At 33.7% G+C, this 15,065-nt stretch overlaps 1 protein-coding gene across 2 annotated transcripts in view; it reads left to right on the top strand.

Moving 5' to 3' along the window:
• Positions 1-2,066: 2,066 nt before the first annotated feature.
• The window catches only part of LOC110027876 (alpha N-terminal protein methyltransferase 1), a 29,571-nt gene continuing 16,572 nt past the window's right edge, over positions 2,067-15,065 (top strand). The window contains exons 1-5 of one of the 2 annotated variants that reach the window (XM_020729494.1): positions 2,067-2,275; positions 2,346-2,484; positions 3,163-3,221; positions 11,152-11,271; positions 11,382-11,483. In XM_020729494.1, the coding sequence (XP_020585153.1) occupies positions 2,114-2,275; positions 2,346-2,484; positions 3,163-3,221; positions 11,152-11,271; positions 11,382-11,483 (582 nt within the window). In that variant the 5' untranslated portion in view covers positions 2,067-2,113. The remainder of the gene's footprint in view (positions 2,276-2,345; positions 2,485-3,162; positions 3,222-11,151; positions 11,272-11,381; positions 11,484-15,065) is intronic. The other variant, XM_020729495.1, reaches the window with a different exon arrangement.

Here is a 15,065-nt window from a genome sequence, read left to right as displayed (position 1 = left end):
GTGCTATATATATACATATACTTAGCTAGATGCATATTTATATATACATAGATACATATATATACACATAGCTGCATACATACATAGCTACAAACAGATACATACATACATATAGAGAATTTCATACAAACTTTCACAAAAACCCCACACACACACACACACAGACATATATATATATATATATATATATATATACTAAAGTGATATGTTTTTGTAAGGGTTTATATAGTGTTACTTTATATGTGTTTGAAGTTTAAATACTGTCGAGACAATAAAAACACACATGAGTTTAAATGAACAAAAAATCATAAAAAAATGTACTATATGTTGCATATCATCTTATAAAATATGCCATTTAGGTTTTCAAATTAGATCCAACTATATTAAATAATTTTAAGAGATTGTTCCCACATTATACAATTAACTTTATTTCAAAGAGCTAAAATAGTAGAATAATTTTCTTAATTAAGTTAGTTCAAAGATTACAGTAGTCATACTTTATAATATGGGTTATATGGGATGATGAATTTCTCTAATTAATTTAGTAAAGATCCAAAAGTCATGGGCTAATGAACATGAATTAGGTATAATTGATTAGATTATAGATTATGTATTGCATGAAATTTTAATACCCTGTTGACTACTATATATATATATATATAACTTAATGCATTTAATATAAATTATTTTTCCAAGAATTAAACATGAGAAAAAATAGGAACTATGAGAACTTGAGAATCAAAATGAGAAAACACACACACACACACACACACACACACACACATACATATGGGAAAAACACTTTGAGATTGAACTTAAAAACCCCAAATTATAGTTTTTCAAAGGAGCATGCACAATATGATTGTCTTTTTTCTCTATCTTGCTATCAACATAGTTGAAAATGTCATCTTTATAAGAGCAATAACTATTTGTTGAAGAGAAGTTTTTGAGCTTAAATTATTCATGAAGAACTAGGTGCATAATCTGGAGTGCAAGAGTAGTGATCTTCTTTATTTGATTGAGAGATAGGATGTATGGGTTTTCCATCACCCATAGAAGAGAAAGTGTTCTCTACTTTGCTATGACAAAGAGGAGAGAGGAGTTGAACTCTTGAAAGGACGATTTAACACATGGACATAGATGTTAGTGTTGAACCATGATAAATCAATTTGCATCTTTTAATTCTTGATTTTATGCGTTACCATATCAACTTTACTTTCTTTGCTCTCGCCACTCCTTACACTATGAATATTATTATGGTATCTAAGATATACGGGTTAGATGATGATTACTTGGAAGTTTGAATTCTTTGTGATTTTTTAATCATGATAATCAGTTGTACAAGAAAAAAATAACCATCAATTATTTGTGTCTTTGCTCTAGGGTACATCAACACAATCAATCTTTAATTTGCTTTTGGAAAAAAAATTATACTCCTGTACTGCTTGCTAATTTTAGTTTTAAATAAATGAAATAATATTAATAAAATTAAGACAACATTTGTTTTACAATTACACACAAACTAATCCTTATCTTTGAAACATGTATTATAAGATTATACTTTATATATTGTTTGAACATTAAGTTTCCTAAGTCTCTCTCCTTATAACTTGATCCAAGAATTATTGCTCATGAATATGTTAAAACCTAAACAATCAAACATATAACATCATTGACCTTGCATGGAGTTTTAAAATCGTGAGAGATATTTATAAGCCGTAGGAAAGGGTAAAATATGACATACGGACGACTGAAGGTGCGAAAGGTGGAAACGGCGGCCGTGATTTAGCCGAGAAAAAAAAAAGATCTTCCGTGGATCGCAACGGTTGTCGTAGGTGCGACATCCACATCTAATAAGCTTTCTTAGGAAAGAGGGCAATAATACCAATTTTTTGTTCGAAAGTCTACATTAGTCTTTGGTTAAGAACCACAACTCATTTTTAATGTCATAAGAATTTTTTGATCTACAATGATCTTTCAAGTGTATTTTCAAAATATAAACAAAAATATTTATCCACTTAAGATTTTCATGAGTAATATGAAGTTAGATTTATTATAAGTTTCTTTTGATGTAAAATAAATACTTTGTTTGCATATCTTCCCAATAGCGCAGATGGACGCCGGGGGTCTGGACTCCGATGGTCATGGATTCCGCAACTCAAAGGAGATGTGGAGAGAGGAGATCGGGCTAGGTGAAGAAGAAGAAAAAGACGCCACCTGTGCTCCCGCCGCCAAACGCCATGGTTGGTATCAAAAGGGCATCTCCTACTGGCAAGTAAATAGCGTGATTTCGCCTTCTTTATTTATCTGCTCCTACCATCTTTTTCAAATTATTCCCTTCCTAGGGCGTGGATGCATCGGTGGACGGAGTTCTTGGTGGTTACGGCCACGTACATGAGGCTGACGTTAAGGGAAGCGAGTCTTTCCTCAAGCCCTTACTTGTCGATCGGTTTGGAAGCGAAAGGAGGCATCTTGTAACCCTAGGTAACTTTTGGCCGTATGCTGCATCTCACATGTTTGTATGAAAATACGATCTTGGATTCTAACCTAACAATTCATAGTTGTAAATAATAGAAGCTGCCACAAAGATGGTGCGCAATGTTTGGATAAATGGACCTAAGCTGCTTTCGAGAAAAAAACAAGCTTTTATCGAGAGAAGCCTAACCAGAAGATCATTATGATTGCAAGTACTTCAATTTGAGAGGCACTTCCAACAGGCTCTTAGAACCATACACAAACAGGGCTGCCTTTTTGGATCGAGTTTTGAAATAATTCATACATCAGCTTCTCCATAGTTGTTTCATAACCTACTTTTATCGATAGGAGCCTACCCAAATGAATAGATTTGTTCTAATTGGTTTTGTTTGGACTGAAGGGCAGTGGAGGAAATTAAATGAAATCCATACTATTTATGATCTCATTATGAATCTAGAACCATAGAGTTTTTGCTTTTCAGCCCTTTGTCATTTCTTTCACTCAAAGTACTAGCATCCAAACACAACCTTAGTGTCCGCCCTGCTGGGAAGTTTTGATGTGCCATTTAACAATACATATTCTCCTTATTTTAAAGGTTATGATGAAGAATTTTATGTATCAAATGTAGATAAATGGAAATGGGGTGTATTTATTATTCTTCTAACTGTTTTTATGAAATTACTACAGATTGTGGTTCAGGCATTGGGAGGGTGACAAAAAGTCTCCTGTTGAAGCATTTTAATGAGGTAAGAAATGCTAGATTATGATTTTTTAATTTTATGATTTGGTATAATATGATCCATAATTTTACAATGCTTAGGTTGAGGTGTGTGTGCACATGCTCACACTATTATATTAGAATAATGGGGCTTTTACATATATAGCACCCACAACTTCCATATTTACGTATCTCACGCCAAAAATTTCATAATTACGAACATCATATGAAAAGTAGTACTCATTATCACTTTTTAATAGTCAAATCCATAGGTAAGGTGCTGTGTGTAAAAATGAAACTTTAGGTGTGAGATAGGTAAATTTATAAGAATTGGGTACTATTTATGTAATTTTCCCTGGAATAATATAATCCATTTGCTCATTGTACAATATCCATCTTGGATGACCAACATTTAGAGTAACTAAAAACTACTTTTTACATTCCTAATAATTTGTAAATATTTTAAATCCAAATCATTTGAATATGTTGATGGTGGTATAAGATGTACAAGGAGAATTGTCTTAGCCTTCTTAAAAATGTAGTTCTCTCTCTCCCTCTTTATCTCTCTTCACACACACACACACACACACACACACACATACATACATATGATTGGTGAATGTAAGGGTCCGTTTTGAGCAGCTTGTGCGTTTCAGGATAAACTGCTTATCCTGAAACACGGCCCGCGGGCCAGCCGCAGGGGTCGATCCGCGGCCTGCGTTTAGTGTAAAAACCCAAAAGCAGTTTCAGATAAGCGGGTGAAACCCGCGAACCAAACAATACGACGGCGTTTTGAAAACGCCGCCTGCACTTATAAGCTGCCCCAAACGGACCCTAAGTTGAACAAAATTGCATGTATCAATAAAGGTTATAAGCAATTATCTATTTGTAAGCATTTGCACTTGCAAACATAAAATTTATTAAAGAAATAAATAAGTAATAAAAAATTTGCATCATCAAGGCAGATTGCATAAACATTTATAAGCAAGTTGAACTCAATTCTTGTTTGTTGTTCCCAAAAAAGATGACAGTGAATCCTCCCCCAAAAACTTCAGACCTATTAATATGCTATTGGAGCTTTCAAAAATTTCACCAAAGAGCTTGATAACAAACTCAGAAGGCTTTCTTCCAAATTGGTCAATATCTTTTATAGTGCTTTTTTTGAGGGAAGAGGAATTATTGACTGTATTATTGCTTTCCATGAGTGAATTCACTCAATTATTAAGCAAAATAACTAGATTTTCATATTTAAAGTATATTTAGAAAAATGGTTTTTGATAGTTGTGGAATTTTTTATAATTTTTATTGTAAGCTGTTTCTTGTCTCTAATTGTTATCTCCTGGATTATGCTGTCTATCACGCATGCCACTTGTCAAATTATTGTTGATGTGGATCTAGTAAACATTTTAAGGCCTTGCCAAGATACTTATTATAATTATTGTTGATATTCTTCATAAAATATTAGAAGGTGTTTCATCTAATAACTTGATTGGTGGTTGTTACTACATACTTGAAAGTCGAGTACCTTTAGTTTCCAATTTTCTTATGATATTGTTGTTTTGCAGTGCTTTTTCTTATCAAACAAATATTCTAAAAAATATTATATCCATCTTTGAAGATGTCTTTGGGATTAGAAGCAGCTTGAAAAAATCATCTCTTGTTTATGTTGATAAAAAAACATGGTTTGGGTGCCCTTCTCGCTAACATTTTGGGTTGTTTACCTTTTTCTTCTAGTACCTGGTTATGCCCTTGGGTTCTAAATTTCTTTAGTGTGCTTTTTAGAATCCTCTTATTTACTAGGTTCATTAACAACTCCTTTTATAGAAACGCAACTTCTCTTTAAAGGTGGTAAAAGTATGGTATTAACTTTGTGCTCTCATCTATAGTACCTTTGCTTTGGATTCTAAATTGGGTTATTCAAGAAAATTGATGATATCAATTTTGGAAGCGTAATGAAGAAAATGATGATTTTAATTTTATCAAGTGAAAGAATTTTAGTAGGCTTAAAGACAAGGGTGGTCTTAAAATCAAAAGCTTATAAATTTTGATTATTCTTTGTTTCTAATGGATTTTTAGAGGACTATTCAACCAAAAATTGATTTCAAAGATTCTATCATCCATAAAAAGTACTTTAATAACTCTATGTCCTTTGGATTTTTGTTCTAGTGATGTTTCTCTCAGCTTCATTTTTTTAATGAGATCTTTTAATCATCCTATTCCTTCTTCAATGTTTTCTGAGCAATTGAAAACGGTATAAACATTAAATTTAAATGACTCAATAAATTATTTATCTCGTTGTATGACAAAAAATAGCCTTGTTGGGCCAAAAAGTGTCTATGTAGACTTTGTGGACCTTTTGGATCAATCCACCTAAGATTCAATCCAACAACCAGCCAAATACAAATACGTGTTGGTGGGCATGATTGTCTGAGTATAAGTTATAGGATAAGAGTGATTGATTGGTGAATACCGTCCCTGTGAGATAAATCGGAGAATGATTCATTTTGACAATCTCGTTGTCTTGCCAAAGATTGCGCTATCATCCTTAGACGCTCCTCAAACCTAAACGCGATTCACTTTAGGGGCGAGTGGGCCTTAAGGAGTTCTAAGGTAGGAGGCCGAACATACGCTTTCTAAGATAGAAGGTCAAATAGGCATTGATAGGATATAGGCACCAACGATAATATAATATATTGCTCGAGATAGTAAATGACAAGTATGACCAGCCAAAGATTCCTAGAGATCTGAGTATAATCATCATATATATATATATCATATATGAAAAATAGTTCTATATAAAAGTAGAGTTAATATACAAATGACATTCTGTTGAGCCATTACCCTAATAAATAATACAATCCATCTTTATATTTTCTTCTTTCTTCTCTCACACGTTCCTTCTTTATGACCTTCAGGTGCGATTTCATGGACAATAAAATTCAACATTCTTGAAATGTGTCCTATGGATCATGTCATAGACAAGAAGAGTGTCTATACAAGTAACCGAACCAAGCCACAGTGAAGTCATGGCAATATGGATTGTGATAGGGAATTTATCACCCAATAGATTAATAAACCTGATGAATAGGCGGTGAACATCATCAGAGATACTTTGTCCCAAACTACAATAGATCGAGCGCTGCCGCCTCGACTAGTAGCCCTACTGCGAGGAAGAGGGGAACTTGCTGCTAGTATCCAAAGGGACTCCTTCACTTGCTCTAGTGGAGGAGGACGACTAACACTATCCACAAAGTGCGGGTTCGACCCTATCAGACAATGAGTGGGTTGAGATCTCTCAACCATATTAGTTGGAAACTGCTTTCTCTAAAGAGATAGCCGATTACTTGGAATCTTATCGAGAGTGATAGGATCCATTTGATCATATTGCCTCTTTCAAATGTGTTGTTTGTTTGTTGAGGGTGAATGATGTTTTGAAGTATTGATTATTCTTTATTACTACGAAAGAGTCCGCTTTAAGGTGATTCAATAGTTTGTCGTTAGGAGTGATAACCTTCTATGCATACTTTAAATCCATGTTTATTACACAGTTCACCGGCGCCCAAAAATCTCAGAAGAGTTCTCAAGCGTTAATCAAAATTCACAAGGAGATAGGAGAAACCTTGTAGTCTTTTGTGACTTTCTTCTAGAGAAAAATACTGGAGGTACGAGACTTGGAGCCAACGATTGCTCGTGACACATTAACCTAAGGACTAAGGGAAAGTCCTTTAAGTTCTATGCTAGGTTTGTAGCGCCCACGTTCCTTGGCCTAGTTATTAGAACTTTTGCCAATAATCACCTCTCCATTGAGGAATACAACTTGCTTCCTGCTACTTATCGAGAAAAGCACGCGGAGACTCACCCATTGAAGAGAAACTTTCATCAAATTAGAAGAGTACCTCGCGTATCACAACCTTTCATGAGGCCAAATTTTGAGGAATGTTGGCCACACCCTTTTCAAGAAAGGACTTAGGTTCAAGAGAGATGGATTCATTCGATAAAAAGGTGGGTTCAATATCAAGAAAGGTGAATTGATTGTCTCCTAGAGAGGTCAACATCACCAACTCATTACCAGTCACAATAGATTTAGTTGCATGCCTCCATGGTCTAGACCATTAAAAAAAAACTTTTGCAAGCCCATGCCCATGATGACATGAGGATATCTGCGTAAACCATATAGGTACTTCGCCTATCATCATGGCTGCGATCATTATATTGAAGAGTGTCATTGCATTCGAAGCTTGATTGGGGAATTAAATGAGGAGAAACTAAAAGAGTTTATGACACTCGGAATAGTGAACCAAAGACAATGGAAAGCACCAGCTGAAGCGACTCACAATGAGCCAACTCGGGCTTAGGCAATGCATATAACATGGATTGTACAACCATATACTTGGTGGGTATGGAGTTGAGGCGTCTCACCAAGCAAGGTGTAAAGCTATGCTAATGAGCTATGTGCTTGGAGACCTTGTCTCAGTGGCGAGTTGCCTATCCACCACTTATCATTTTCACCAAAGATCTGTCTGCAAAGTTGAACTCCTACAATGATATGATCATGATCATAGTGTTGATCACTTGTTACCAGATTAATAACATCAGTATAGATATAGGAGTTCCATTAACATCTTATTTGAATTTATTTTTGACTAGATGAATCTTGGTAATTGGAGATTATCATCTACCTCAGGGCCGTTGAATGGATTCTTTGGCGAGAAGAAAGAAGCACTAGGAATTTTAGCCTTCTTTATCACGTGAGGACAAGCAATTCACAGATATTGTCAACTTCATCGTAGTTGACTGCGTAGCAAAATACGCCATTTTTTGCCGCCCATTGCTCAACATGTTTGAAGCTTCCATCTCGATAGGTTGAAATACTACTAATTGTTAAGTTATAATTATATTTTTTAGCAAAATATGATAATTTTTTTCATACCAATTTTTTTAATGTTGTAAATTTCTTTGTTTATTATTATATATAATTAGGAAAAATGTTTTAGAATATCATGAACTAATTTTATAAGAATATATCAAAATTATTTAGCTGACAAAGGCAAAAGTTTGTTTTGTAGTAGTCAGATTATTATCAAACAAAAGAAAGAGCAATAATTTTGAGGCCTTAACTTGTAGTCTTTTTGTAGTTGTTGCAAGTACATACTCTCAACAACAATAGGTTGAAATACTACTAATTGTTTAGTTATAATTATATTTTTTAGCAAAATATGATAATTTTTTTCTTGTTTTAAATATGACCAAAAATATCATTTAGTCATCATTTACTTTGTACATTCTTTTAAATTATGATTAATTCTACTGTGGTCTAAATTATTTATTTTCAAAGATAATTGTTTTATACCTTTTTCCATCTTGATTGAAAGTTTGAAACATAAGCAGCCGTCTTGCTTATTCAATAAATTTAAAAAATGGGCAAAAACTAATGCTTAAATCACAACAAAGAAAGACTTAAATGACAAATTGTAACTGCAAAAAAAATGAGTGTATTATATATAGCAACTTAATAAAGGTTATCCTGAGTTAATTATCTTACAGATAGTTAAATAGTAAATCTTCTAAGGAACATTTACATGCATTCTACACAGTTTCTATAGATTTACTTGCATATCTAACACCTAAACTTTGGATTTTACCTTTATGCTACTTTATTTATATTTGAAAAGGTATGTTACTCTCTTTAAAAGTTAGTAATAGTGATATTTTTGATTTGATTTGAAAATTTTGAGTGTTATAAACATACAAATCAGAGTTTAGATGTTAGATATGTAACTACATAAGAATTTTGTGGTATGTATGAAAATGTTTCATTGTCTGATTGTATTTTGCTTAACCATACATGCATTCTTGTTGTAGTTATTTTATCAAATTCAGTACAATTTTACCCTAAAATGTCCAAAAAGGCTTATTGAGAAGATATCCACTCTTATTTTGGTCCAAAGCAATCGTTATTTGGTAAGCCTGACGAAGGACTATCTTGGTTCAAATTTGATACTTATTGCACTAAATTGAAGAACTGTAAATTTTTGGGTTTAAATGGGACAAGCCTAATAAGTTTATTGATTAGTTTTGCTGTTCACTTTTCTTTTCTTTGGCATAACAAATTTTGTAGATGTCTTTAACTAGGGTTTTTATGGATTTAAAAAACTTCGCTCTTTCTTATGTGAACTCTTATTCATACCTTTTCGAGTTTTTTTTTTGTGCTTTGCATGTGTACATTTTATTTATTAATGGTTACTAGTATGTATTTGTCACATCCTGGGTTCGGAAGGTGGTACACCCTGACAATGCACGGTAAGATGAAATGAATTGAACCTATCAAAGGAAGATTGTAGACAAATAATAAAAGAAATAAATAAAGAAATTTTAATTTTATTTCTTACTTAATAGTTCACTGATACAACATAAAGAAAAATAGAAAACGGACTGAATCAAAACTGAAATGATAACAAAGAACGACTATCCAGGCAAAAAAAAAAAAGAAAATAAAATTATAAAAAAACCGAAATTAGGAAATCTAAAACTGGAAGGTCCACTTCGATGGAGATGGTCCTGCTAGTGGTTGAATAGAAGTTGAAATATCAACAAATGAGTTTGACAAACAAATTCAATAAAGAATAATTATTTATTAAAGTACAAATGACAAAGAAAATGAGACATGTAGTATAAACGAGAAATTGATAATTACTATATGCATATATGACATCATGAGGCAACAAAAATGTTGTAAGCATTTTTATGAGTTAAGTTATACAAATATGCTCAATGATCTTAAGGAAACATGCAATCATTTATTAAATTATAAAGGACAAAGAAAATGGGGCATGCAATATAAATGAGAAATGGACAATTACTATATGCATATATGAGATCATGAGGCAACAAAAATGTTGTAAGCATTTTTATGAATTAAGTTATACGAATATGCTTAATGATCTTAGGGAAACATGCAATCATTTTAAATCTGATCGAGTTACCAATATATAACTTAGCCATTTTTTGTTAATCAATTTCCATTTATATTTATATTGTCAATTTTTAACAGGCACCCTGAAACTGGAAAGATCAATATAAATTTAAAGAAACCCGATGATTTCCTATAAAGTCGTCACTTTGTTGTCTCGTTGGCCCAATTAGCCAATATCTAAAAGAGTTTCACCAATCTTGATACCATCACACACAAACAAATAATTTTCCACAAGTAATCAATCATGCTTGTGATAGCACAAAAATTTACATACAAATTTGTGAAGGTAAAGTGCATGGAATGAAAATATTATAATTGCAAGATTTATTCATATATGTGAGAGTTTTGCAGCAATAGAGTAAGACAGTAAGTGATTTCCGCATGAGCAATAATTGAATCTTAGAGCCAATGCCAAATAACAATTATAATTGAAGTAGTAAGAGCATGACCGACAATCTTATAAAATAGTTATGAATTCACTACAAACAGTAATGATAATCCCCTAACTAGTTTGGTACGTTTATCCCCTAATGGAAAGAAGCAATTACTTACCTCTAGGTGGGCCACAACACTTCAAACGCTTTAGTAGATCAATTGATGTCAACTAGTATGTCCTACCATGAAGGTCTTCTCCGTTGTAACTTACCTTTTGGGTTAATGGTGGAATTTCAACAGAAAGTCCAAAGTTAAGCATTGGAGCATTGGAGCACTCCTAGGATGAGTGACCTCCTTGGAGGTTACACCAACAATGCAAAATCATGAGACTACTAGGCCAAAGCGGACAATGCCTTGATGGATAAGAGTTCGGGATGTTATAGTATTTGTACTTGTGCTGCCATTATTTATTTTTTAATGTTTATTCTACATTAAGCCAAGCCGTTTTCTAACACTCAAGCTTAAGCTCATTCTTTTTCTTGATTTGTAGTTAAAAGTCTTCTCTCATTCTAATAAGGTTTTTGTCTAAAATTCTATGCATATTTATCAGGTTGATCTTTTGGAACCAGTAAGACATTTTCTAGATGCTGCTCGTGAAAATCTTGCTCCAGAAGGTGATATGAAGGAAGTTGTGCACATGCCTGTTAATTTCTATTGTCTTCCTCTTCAGGTCATTGATTTTTTTTTTCCTTGATTATCGCCTCTATCATTTGAATATCTTTTGCTTGGGTTCTTCATGCATCCTCTTAACAGTATGATTCAAATGTTTCTTACGATTAGGAATTTACTCCGGAAGCTGGAAGGTACGACGTGATTTGGATTCAATGGTGTATAGGACATCTTACGGATGATGATTTTGTATCATTCTTTAAGAGAGCAAAGGTGTGATCTAATGCATTATTATGCTATTATTTGTTTATTTCATGATTTAATTAATTTTGATCAAGTTTGCCATGCTTCTTTTTTCATATGATTAGCAAGTTCTCAACCTTTTTGTACAGTATATTTAGTGGAATCTTACTCGTTTCTATTTTGTTTAGCGCACTAATAACTTTGTCATATATTATTTTGGAGAGCAGCATAGTTTCATAAACATGCATTAACCTTGCAAAGCATTAATTTTCTCCATATTTCTTCAAACATTACGGAAAACATGTTTATAATTCAAGGCACAGTATTTGTATGTGAATAATCTTCTTCCGGTTAGATTCTACAAAATGGAGCTATTTAGTTGTTTAAACCAATTATTTTAGAACTTTATTGATATTTATATGCACACAATCACACACGTATTTACATACCTATCCTAAGTAGGGCTTGTTGGAGTTTGGATCGAGAGAAAAATCTAGTTTGTAGCTTTACTTATTCAAGATTTGAGCCCAATTCAAACCCAAAAAGGTACAATTTTTATCAATCTCCCAATTTCATGTTAACTTTTTAGCCCTAAAAGGGAAATACTAGCTTGTTAGCATTATATATTAAGTTAAGACTATTTATGGCTTAAATACAATATTGAACTATCGCATTGAAACTGTAAGCGATTCTTTCAAGTAAAAATCGTGAAGTGGATCACACTTAGGCCTAGGAGCTCATGAAAAACCATTAAATAACCCCATTTGATTTTCACATTGCAATTGCTTGGATCATAGTGGAAGGCAAAAAGAAATAATAATTTTTGATAGTAAACACACCCAATAGTGACCCTTGCTCCTATAGAATTGAGCTGATATGTTTGTTTTCATTAGCCTCCTCCCTATCCCTCTAAATCTAATTTTTTGTGGATGCCTACAAGCTCTTTTTCAACGCTTAATATAGCGCTTTGAAAAAATGGACTAATTTTGGATCGAAGGAGCCATAAGTAGTGGTGAGTTTTTATAGGTGGATGGATTATGTTGGCTTTAAAAATATTTGAGGAAATTAACTCTGTTCGTCTCCCACGAAACATCTAACTATATGATATTTAGAAAACCTCTCTCACGTCATCTGAAACTATTTTAAGCGAGTTGAATAATTTATATATGTTATGTAATCATGGTGTCCATTAGACCTTTTTTTTAATGATTATTATTTTATTTTCAATACGTTCATCCAAATATTTTGAAGTCTCAACATGAACTTGGCCAAGTCAACATGAGGTCACTTAAATTAGCCCAAATAGCTATCAACTCGACCTAACCAACTGGATTTATAATGAACTTGTCAGACCTATGGAGAACTCTCAAATTCATTGTGAACTTGCTAAGCTCATTTGTTAACTTGCTGAGCTCATGATGGACTCGACCACCTGACAAAGTTTAGGCATAGTTGTCCATGCTCAAAAACTATCCAATTACTTCCTTACGAAAGACTGAAAACTTTTTGCCAAGCTTGTTACAAGTCCGAATCTTCAATTTGGCTACTTGCTTATTATAGTTTATGGCAACCAATGGTCTCATTATCTAAATTTTGTTCATTGAACTTTTTATATAGCTTTTCTCATAGTGCTCAAACATATTTTAGCGAAATCACAAAGCTTCATGTTCTAAATTCCTCCTTTTTTTTCTCTCCTCTTTTCATTGAGGGCCAGTAATATTCTACTAGTATAACCTGCGGACAATTTTAAATCTGACATCCTCAAAGAGGCAGTGAGTATAGATTTTTATTAAGAACGAAATTAGATAATGATCGAAGAGGAGCAAATTAGAGAAAACTCAACCAACATGGGCTTTATTACTACTCGACAAACTAGTTGAGATGGAAGAAAGGATGGGAAAGATGATCTAAAAAATTGTATAGTAGATTTCTACAATTCTAAGGATACAATTTCTAGAGGAGCCATCGGATTTTGTTATCAAGATGCATTTCAATGAAACTGTTGCCTTCCACTTCAATAATGATGTAACTTGCTACCTTGATAGAAAATGAATTCATCCTTCTTCTCTCGTAGAGCAAATAAATGACTGAAAAGGCTAACTTGCAATTTACAATTGCATTCTAAGACAAAGCGTCCTATAAAGTTTAAGATTTCACATTTTGATTTCTACAAAGGAAATTTGTCTTGACTGATAATGTCACTTTGAATCCATTGTTTCATTACATAACATCAACAATGCTTTGAAATATTGTTTATTTTCCACAACTTTCAAGGAGTCGACTCTCAAGTAATTTCTCGCTATTATTTAGGATGATTGCTTCATTCACCAAGCTCAGAAGAATATTTATTACTCAATTTTTTGGCACCCAACTGTAAATCTAAAGGGGGCAAACATGCCGTAGTGTAGGATCAATAGGCATACTCTCGTAATTGATAACATAGAGAAGCTTACCAAGTTGAGCTCAGGACAAACTTGTCGAATTTGGTTCATTGGTGGATTCCGTAGCTAGATTTTGGAACAATTAGCCCAACCGAGTTCGAGACATCTACCTGCTGAGTACTAGGCAGACTTACATGTCGTCTAAAAGGGAAAACATCCATAAGGTTCAAGAACTAGCTCGAAACTAATTGTCGATTGGTTGGATCGAACCAATGCAGATAGTCGACTACATGTGGAGATGGCACTCAGCCTATACTTTTATGTGGTCCAATTACTCTGTTATATTTGATGGTTAACTATTAGGCTAAGTCCAAAATTTAGCAGTATTAGCGCTATAGGTCTCTCATACTTTTCCTATATTTTGGCCTATATTAGGCTAAGTCCAAATTTTGGCCTATTTCCCAACATACTTTCTTGTTCCAGTAACTGTTTATTGAAATCCAAATTATAGTTAAGTCACCTTATATCAAATCTTTATCCTTATAATGATTACCTTTTTATCTTAATTAATGAACCCAAATTTATCATAAAATTTATGGATAGCTAGCGTCGTCCTATTAATGAGAAATGACTTGAGGTATGTTTATAAATCTCGAGGAGGAAATTTTAGTAAGGGGAAGATTATAACAGTCTTGTTTCAATTACGGGGAAGGAGGAGAGAAAATGAAGGGAGGCGAGAGGAATTGAAGAGCTGAGCAGAAGGGAGATGCAGCGAGGAGTCTGGAGGTTGAAACGAAGTGTCGGGACACCGAACGGAGGGGAAACAAGAAAGTCGGAAGCCAAGAGATTACTTTTGCCTTGTAAAAGGATGCACTTGAGGGAGGGAGAGGTGAGATCGACCTACCTGGGAGACGAGAGGCGTAAGAAGAAGAAGAGGAGGACGACGTTAGAAGGAGGCAACTTATGTTGAGCTGCGATTAAAGGAGTCGGGTAAGAAGTTGCAGCTCTGTTGAGGGGATTTCCTTGCGTGCGTAAAAGCTTCAATTGTGCCCCAACCGACCATCGAAGAAGAGAAGAGGAAGCAAGGAGGAGAAGAGCGACAACTTAGGAGGATCGAGCATAGGCTGGATCGTGTAGAGGAGGAAGTTGAGTCTTCCTGTGTAGTGCTAGATCGGGTGTTATCCAGGTGAGTTTTAATAACTCTTAAGTATGATATTTAGTAAATATATAT

The sequence above is a fragment of the Phalaenopsis equestris genome, unplaced genomic scaffold, assembly GCF_001263595.1.
Source record: "Phalaenopsis equestris unplaced genomic scaffold, ASM126359v1 Scaffold000459, whole genome shotgun sequence".
NCBI classification, from domain to species: domain Eukaryota; kingdom Viridiplantae; phylum Streptophyta; class Magnoliopsida; order Asparagales; family Orchidaceae; genus Phalaenopsis; species Phalaenopsis equestris.
Note: the sequence above shows the minus strand (reverse complement) of the source record. Positions and strands in the feature narration are given on the sequence as shown.